This window comes from Echinococcus granulosus (genome assembly GCF_000524195.1).
Source record: "Echinococcus granulosus chromosome Unknown EG_S00105, whole genome shotgun sequence".
NCBI lineage: Eukaryota > Metazoa > Platyhelminthes > Cestoda > Cyclophyllidea > Taeniidae > Echinococcus > Echinococcus granulosus.
This window is the reverse complement of record NW_020170485.1, coordinates 265,026-273,738: the sequence shown is the minus strand read 5'-3', so window position 1 is coordinate 273,738 and position 8,713 is coordinate 265,026. Positions and strand designations below refer to the sequence as shown.

The 8,713-nt window shown below is 45.0% G+C and overlaps 1 protein-coding gene across 1 annotated transcript in view; it reads left to right on the top strand. All coding sequences in view use genetic code 11, as the record gives it.

Moving 5' to 3' along the window:
• The window catches only part of EGR_08407 (hypothetical protein), a gene marked incomplete at both ends in the record, with an annotated part of 3,994 nt that extends 1,312 nt beyond the window's left edge, over positions 1–2,682 (top strand). The window contains 2 exons of the mRNA XM_024497656.1: positions 517–619; positions 2,582–2,682. Coding sequence (XP_024347960.1) covers positions 517–619; positions 2,582–2,682 — 204 coding nt within the window. The remainder of the gene's footprint in view (positions 1–516; positions 620–2,581) is intronic.
• Between the last annotated feature and the right edge of the window lie 6,031 nt (positions 2,683–8,713).

The window sequence follows — 8,713 nt, the reverse complement described above, 5'->3', positions numbered from 1 at the left end:
AAAGATGTCTGAAAAGTTGTAAAATAATTAAGAAGACTCGACTCTTCACTAGTCCATGGTGATGGCTGGAGAAAAAAGGAAGACGTGGCACTTCCTTGTCACTTGAATGGAAAAAATGTCACTCCACTGTGGCTCTATATAGCAATGACAGTGAAGAGTGGAAAAGTGACAGACATTTTAAGGGTGCCTTCTGTCTCGCTCTTATTCCTCCTTGACCTTTTATTTTACAGCCAGTCCTGGATGGTTTGCTTAACCCTGCGTTTTGCTTAAGCAGACAGTTAAGGCTCCGCTTTCATACATCCGGTCGGAGTCATGGCCTCTGCACCATACCAGTAGCCTCTCAATCTAACTACCTTACAGTATTTGGCATCCCTAGTGCCTACATACTTCAAATTACAAAGAACATTTGGCTGGTAATCTATTTTCCAACCTGGCCTTGCACGTCACACATATGTGACGCGTGTGATTGGAGGAAACTGAACCAAGTACGGGAAAAGTTAAATCCTGATTGATTAGCCTCATTACAACAGCAAGTTTTTCCACAAAGTCTTGGAAATTGTATCAAGTTTTAAGGCTTGGACACAAAAGAAGTATACATTATGCGTCTACTTGACAGGAAGTTAGCCTTCCTCCCTTCTCTTAAATTAAACAATTCAGGCTACTGTTACGGTGATCATACATTCAGGTTTGAAGCAACAACAGTTTACTCACGCAGACTTTGCCCTCGTGACAGTGACAGTCTGGCGCACCCATTGTGGAGGCTGCTAATTCATTCTTTTACCAAATCGGGACTCCTTACTGCTACCTTAGGAATGAACAGCGGCTCTGCATTGGCGGCAGAGGGGAGACAACCAAGCTCCTGAACCCATAGTCTCGATGGCAAACCAAGGAGCTGGAAGAGGGTAGACTATATTGGAATTGAGTAAGCGCGGGTGGTCCGAAGGAGGAGAGTCATCGGTGTTGCACACCATCCTGACCATCACGCCATCCTCGTAATTCGACTACAAGGCAGCTGACAACCGAAGCGACACAATACTTGAGCAGTCTGAAATAAGGTGGCATGGTGGAAGAGAAGGTAAATGTTAACTTCCTGAAGAGAAATGCAAGAGTATTATTAGCTGAATGAATCTGTTTGAAGAGAAATGTCCCTGAAAATGGTGAATGGCAAGTGACACAACTTGCTACTTGTTACTGATGCAACAGAGCGGAAGTGGTATCCACCAGCGACTGAAGTGCTCACGCACCTGAACACACGATTAAACAAAATGTCAAAATCACATGCACTTATCTGATTGTCGGGTGATTTAAGCGTGTCCATGCCCCCCACCTGCGTCGGAGTACAGTGCGGCTTGACAAAGAATGACATGATGGCAGTAAATCGTCGTGATGGAGTTTGGACTCTGGGTCTGCACTTTGACTGGACGGGTGTTTATGCTGCTGTGTTTCACAGCCTTTCCACCCATCCTCCCTCCTACGTCTACGCATTCTTCCTACGTCATTACAGCAAGGGTGTGTGTGTGTGTGTGCGTGTGTGGGTTAACACGTGACATGATGTTTGACACGCCTCTGCCACCTTCAGTTTAGTTTAATGTGAAGTCGACAGATTAAAAGTTAATGTGGTTTACTTTGAAGGGTCAAAGCTGACTCCTAAGTGGTTGGAAGGTCAAAAGATGTTGACGTGGATCTCACACAATCGTCGTCATGGGTGAATTGAGGTGTAGGCTTTGTGTGATGGAGTGAGTGCCTGCATGACATCATGTGTGGGTCACTTAATGGGAGGTTTAGTCTTATTTCAGGCTCTGCTCCAGACACCTTCCAGTTGGTGTTACACGCCGATTCGTTGTAAATGGGATCAGCAAGGAGGGAGAAGTGGTGAGGAAGGAAGGAGGCAGTGGATATCCGTTTAGTGTTGTGGTGTATGGATGTTGACTGGATTTACACACCAATCCTTCCATATGGCCATAGTGGGTGCATTCATCTTTGACATACCTATCTTTCAATTACCCCTCTCCCTCTGATCCGACTACCTATCCGCCTAATGTTTAAGGCGTTATTCAGGACCCATCTTTCCATCCATCCATCCATTCATGCATCCATCCATTCATGCATCCATCCATTCATGCATCAAACCACTAATGACCCACCCACCTATTCGTCATTGCTCAGTTTGCCCATCAATGACTAACTCGTCTCCCACCTTTTTGTCTTTCATTCATCCACCTGTCTACGTCTTCTAAGCATCCGTCAAACAGCGCCTTGCCAACTCAGCTGTGTGTCCGGCATCCATTCACTCGCTTCATTCATCTGCCAAGTATGCGGCATTAACCACCACAGCAAAAACGATACCGGCGGCAGTTGGAGGCATGGAAACCACCCCATCTGCGAGGTGGAAACGGCGACTAAACACGGCGGCTAGTTAGGGAAGTAAGAAAATTCTAGCGTGTCTTCGCAATAGTAGATGGGATCACCTCGTTCTCCCCGGGGCGCCCATTGTGGCAGAGGAAGGAACCACTTGGGTGGAATTGCTAGAGACGCATCTCATCAGGGCACTTGTTAACATGATAAACTCCTTTAACTACAGGAAATCAATTCAAAATTTTAACAATTGGCTTTGGGTTTCTTGTTCCATTAAATCAACAAAATCACATCCCTGTTGCATTGTGTGGTCACCGAAATGAATGATATAACACGAAGTCCAGTGGCGGCTCTGGTTTTATGCCAACGGAGGTTCGGAAGAGAGGCCTCTAAGGTAGAAATAGACAAGAGAACTATTACCATAAAAGTATGCCCCTTTACCAAGACAAGGAGGTAAGTCAGACATAAACATCCGCTAGTCCTGGTGCCTCTCCGTCCGTGTTGCGCGCACTTCGGTTTTGGACACGTCATCGTCGCCGATACGAAAGGTGGTGTGGTGGGTGGGTCAGTTGACGTCATCATCTCGAGAGGCAAAAATGCAAGTTTGTGGAGAAGCGTTTGCTTAAATAGACATATTAACAACAATTCTTTTGCCTTTTTTCCTCTGTAGGGAGCTTGACAAACCACCACCTTAGCGCATAAGGGCTCCTCTATGCTGTCTCACAGCTAATGTTCTGCGTGGGTTTGCAAAAAATCCAAAACTTCCCACGACATTTAAGTAAAGTAGGAATATTTTTGAGCATTTCTGACAAAATGTTATCCCCTTTCTCTTGCATCTTTTAGCCTACTGCTGTCAAAAGTGAAATGCAGCCGGCAGCTACTCTAATATCTGTGGACTTTAGGACATTCTTTACCTCCCTCATGCATTTACGCCTGAGAAGTAAGAAATTGGTTTTTAAAAAAGGACAATAATCACTGAAAAAGTAAAACATTGTATTCAAAGAAGTCAAAAGAAGTTATATATTTTATTTTTGGGCCAATTTTGCGAAAATGTTCAGTAATTAATTTGTCCTTCCAGATAAAATAGTGAAAACATGGGAGAAAAAGAGGCAAAAGATTGAATAATACATTTGGGCTACCTGATGAATTCCTCAATATTTAATTGCACAAAAAATTGTGATCATTTTTTACTTTTTTTCGGTTTATTTGCGACAATGTAATATTACCACCAGAGAGAATATGCGAGTGATGGACTGGCGCGCCTGAGCCCTGTAAACCGAAAGGCAGTCACTCGCATGGCAAACCATTTAAGTGACCAAAATGTGTTAAAATGTTAAGCAGAATTACTAAATTAGGAGTAAAAGAAAAGAAAGAAAGGGAAGAAATAATTGAGGCACCATCTGACTTGTGAATGAGGAGAAGGAATGCGCAAGGCGATGGCGCGGTCTATACGTGGTCACTTTATTTTCCCCTTCATTGCTCATTTACTTTTATCCAAACTAATGAAAAAATTCCCTATTTTACTTATTAGCGCATATTGAGCTGTAATTGTAAACAAATAAATTTTGGAAGTAGCTTGAGCACACTACTTGTTGTTGGAGGAAGTAGTATATGCTTGTGCGTAATCATGTCACATGATGGCTTCTGCCTTATTAATCAATCATGCCTTCCGTTTTGCTTTAGATTTTGCTCAGGTCAAATGGGGACATTTGAGCTTAGAGGGTGAGAAGAAGGGGCTGGAGGAGTACAAAGCGTACTTGTCCCCTTCTACAGGTTCCTAGTCATACATTTTACAATTAAATACTTCCCTCTAAGGTTTCCATCGGTTTGGCGCTTTTTTTGCATGCAACAAACATGCAGTGGATTAAGAAGCATTCATTTCTGTGCAGAATGGGAGACTTTTGATAAGTAAACGTGGAATAATTCTAGGTACTCCATTTGATCCACAATTCCGACACCAAGGAATGGAAGTCAACGGTCTAACCGATGACATTTCAACCCCCTCTGAGCTCTGTGTTCTGCTCAATATCCCCTTCCCTTTCAAAGTGCATCATTGGAATGAGACCTATGATTGTGGACAGGGGAAAGAACTGCTTCCCTTAACCGTCTTCCATTCACCGCCTTATCTCTCAAGCTATTTTCATTCTGATGCCGTTAAAGATAACACCCTTTTTGAAGGAAAGGTGTCCAAAAAGGCGGCTTACTTACTATTCCTTCAAGAAGCAATTATTAGCTTGCGAATATTCGCTATAGGCGCAGGTACTCTTTTTACTTCTCCCATAATATTTAGCAGAATTTAATGAATTCATAACTTATTAAGCATGGCAGGTGAAGGCTCTTGAGGCGGCAGAAAATTGGCATTGGCGCTGTTTCAGTTACCATTTGTCACTTCCAAGGACAAACATTTCGTTGCACAAACCAACCATAAAGGCGCCTCGTGAAGATAAGAGAAGGGCAAATAAAGAAATGAAAACTGGTTTTCCAAGGCTGGAGCTGACTTTGTTTTGATGAGGAGCTTGAGCAAAAGCGTTGAGATATTTTGGTTATAAGAAGGCGGCTTTTTTAAAAGTCAGTCTACAAATGATGAGTTAGAGGTTGTAGGTGTTCTCCGTTGCCTTGCAAGCTAGTGGAAGGAAGAACGTTTTTCACTACTGAGGAGGGATTGCCTATACCTTGACGGTGTAGATGTGGCTGGTAGTGTGAGGATGAAGAAGGTGAGAAAACAGAAAATATCCTGCCTCTGCCAAGCATTCAAAGTGGAGGGCCTGCACGACGTGTGTCATCTTGACCCTAAAGGAGTTAACACTCGAGAAGGAATGTTCAAAGTTTTCTTTTGGGTGATGCGTTGATTAGCACTTTCCAGGCGGACACATCATTGCTGAGTGAAGAGTATCCAAGTGGCAAAGTTGGAAGAGAAAGAAAAAGGTGGAAGTAGTTACACAGCTCCAATGAAGGGGTGCTAGTCTTTCGTCTCACAGGCCTACCTGCCCGTCTCGCTTGTTAGCTTGCATGCAGAATAGATGGGCGGATGTGCGTCAATCTACTTCTCACCATCTGTCACCTTTACGTCAGTGTGGGTTCATTCTGTCGACATATACTAGACGAAGGTGCTTCAACTTCTGTCTACCTAACGCCTCCGAGTTTGGGCCAGCTACGGAGCCATCGAAGCCTGCTGTCACAGTCATAGTATCACGGGCTAACAGAATAGCTCGCCGTCCAGAGAAGGCTCCGTCAAATGGATGCGGGTCATACATCACCAAGTGATGGGGTAGTTTGTTTAGCAGGCCATTCCTTTTCCTAACAATGAAGAGTGACTCTTCAACTTTCCTTAATGTAATTCAACAGTGATGCACAGGGCGGTTCCACTCATGTCAGGAGTCAACAAATGGGTGGTTTACAGCAACTGGAGAAGGAGCATATGCAAGTGGTCTGAGGACTACGACCAAATTTTCCACAAAATATGCCAAATCGTTGGTATTCCTCACTTCCTTCAAGCATTTCACAAACATTGCAATCTCTCAAGCCTTTGTTGGATGGGCGAACGTCTCATCGGTTGTGGCCAAATGGTCCACTTGCCACCCCTCCCATGCTCTGCTCCCACAGGACTGCTGACTTTGTGTATAGTGGACATTGTTCACCAGGAAGTGCTTACTTCCTGAAGGGCAAGCACTTATCGCCCATACTGGTCGGCATGAGGGAATGCCACTTGCACAGACGAAGGGAATACTTCATCCTGGAAACAGTCATGAATCGTGGTTGGTGTACCAATTGAAAGAAGACTGTGGAACTCACGACCGCATCTCTCATGCAAATGCCGTACTTAGTTGTGAGAAGATGCACTCTGGAGGTGAGTGGGCAGGGTGTAGGGGGTGGATACACCTCCTCATCCCCATTCTTGTCTTGTCTTTCAAAATCGTGAATATCACCATTTATGTGGCATTAACGTTGGCACTTGACAGTGATCCATGTGAAACAGAAGTGACAGCGTAGAAACACAGGTGAGATGGAAAGCAAGTTATTGCCTCTCAGTGGAGGGCAGTGGATCTTGCCGTTGTCTCCACAGCGTTCAGTCTGCACCAGATTGGGGAGATTACTGCCGGTGGGATGGAAGCTTAAAGGGTAAACCGCCTGACTCGCGCTTTTGGCTTTCTTGATGTCGCATAGAAAGAAGACCAGTTTTTGAATCCTTCTTTAACTGTCCAGGTTGACGATAGGTGCAGTGGATGGGGGATGGTAGAGAGACTACTGTTCCTGTCGTGAAGGTAGCCACCTGACGCGACCTCGACTACGTCATAATAAAGCGTCAAGACAGAGTTGACGCCTTCAGAGCAAATTCATTTTGACTCAAGATTGTGAAGTAATTCAGGTGATGCGGGGATTCAGCTAACGCATTCAAATTAATCGTGTAATTCCCCCAATTTTGATTGACTTTCGAATACTTGGAATAAGGGCAAAAACTACCTTGGCTGATAGCTCTCCCTAGTCAAGTTGTCATTTGTGTCACCTTCAGCTGCACAACTCTCCTGAAAACTTAAATGTTGTGCAGTCAAATGAGGAGGCAGAGAAGTGAACAAAGGTGTTGGTGATCGGCAACCAGTGATTTTGAATTTTCCCAAGTGAAAAGTCTGGATTTGGAATGCACTCCACAAATGGGGAAACGAATTGTCAAATCCCCTTCAGCGATGCAACTGGAGGTTTCCACTCTCAACATGCCACCTTAAGTAGGTAAATAAACAAATGCATCTTAAAATGAAAGACTTTATTGAATAAACCCACACTCAGTAATCAGGATATTTTTTTCACAGAGAGGGCCTTCCGATCCCTCCCTTCAGTCCCTTTTACAAGTCAAAGTAGCCGCATGGAAGAATGAATTACACCTCTTCAAATTCTGATGATAAGTGCCTCTTCCTCAGCCTCAATCAAACCAGGCAGGGTATTAATTGGTGCAGGTGAAGACCAACCCACTGAATGCGTGAGGTTGTAGCAACTCTCAAAGGTGATTAATGTCACCTCCAATGGGTTGACGCCAATTAATTCGAGTGGTTATGGGAAACAAGTGGAGGAATTCAAGTGTTGCATTGCAGTGGAGTGGATGTGACTTTTCGTCGGAAAGAATGCAGACCACCTTCTCACTTTCAAATCAAGCAGAGCCTTCAAACGAAGTTGTCACACTGGAGTCCGTTGACTTGTGATGTCTGGCGAACAAGGTGCCTGCATATCCCACCTCGGTTGGGGTACGGTGTGGTCCGACATCGAAACGGTTACACATGGTTGAAAGCACCGTCACCTGACAATGTCAAGTTGACAGTGAACCACTGGAATGGAGTTTGGCCTGTGGATCTGTGCCTTGACTGAAAAGGCGTTTGAGTTGCTACATGTCAGATCCTTCCTGACCCTCCTCCCACTCTACTTCCTCCCTACCTCCCTCCCTCTCTCCCTCCCTCTTACCCTTCCTCCCACGTGTGTGCATTCATTCGACGTCATTGCCCAAAGGATCTCGGTGTGTGTGTGATAGCACACAGCACGACGTGTGCCAAATAGAAAGGGTGACACCTTATGCCACTGTGGCGAGAAGTACAGGGGATTATGACAAAGCTCTCACAGAACTGCTGTCATGATTCGATCAACGTGGAGGCGTTGCGTGATGGAGTGCGTATCTACACCTTCCAGTTGGTGTTACACACCGATAGGTTGCAACTGGCAGCAGCAACAAAGGGAGTGGTGTAGTGATATGACATGGAGTCAGTGGATTTCCGTTGCAGGGTTGTGTTGTGTGGATGTTGACGGAGCTTGTGCCTCTTCCCTTCACCCATCTATGCTGCATCCAGTCATCTCTAATCCATCTCTCATTCATCCATGCGCCGATCACGAATCCAACTGCCAAATCGTCTAACACTTTGGGCACCTATTTGTTCACTCATTGCAAGCTCACTCACTCCTTCATCGCAGATTCATCTACCCATCCACCCACCCGAACATCCATGCACTAATGATCCACCCATCTATTCGTCAATGCTCAGTCCATTCATCTTTGACTACCTCGTCTTCCATTCATCCATTCATTGTTCAGCCATCCATCTATTCATCTACTCTCTTCAAGCGCACGTCGAATGATGCCCCTTCTACTGATTCATTTGTCTTACATCCACTCAACCGCCACAGTCAACTCGCATGCCTTCAATTCTAATCCTCGCAACAGGGACAACATCAGTGGCAGTTGACTGCACTGAAACTATCCATCTGCGGAACAAAGTCGGTGATATGGCATGTTGGTTAGGTGTGGAAGCGAAAAAAGTGCCCAAGATTCCTGGTAGCACTCCAAGTGAATTGCCTCGTTCTATGTTGGGCTCAACTTGTG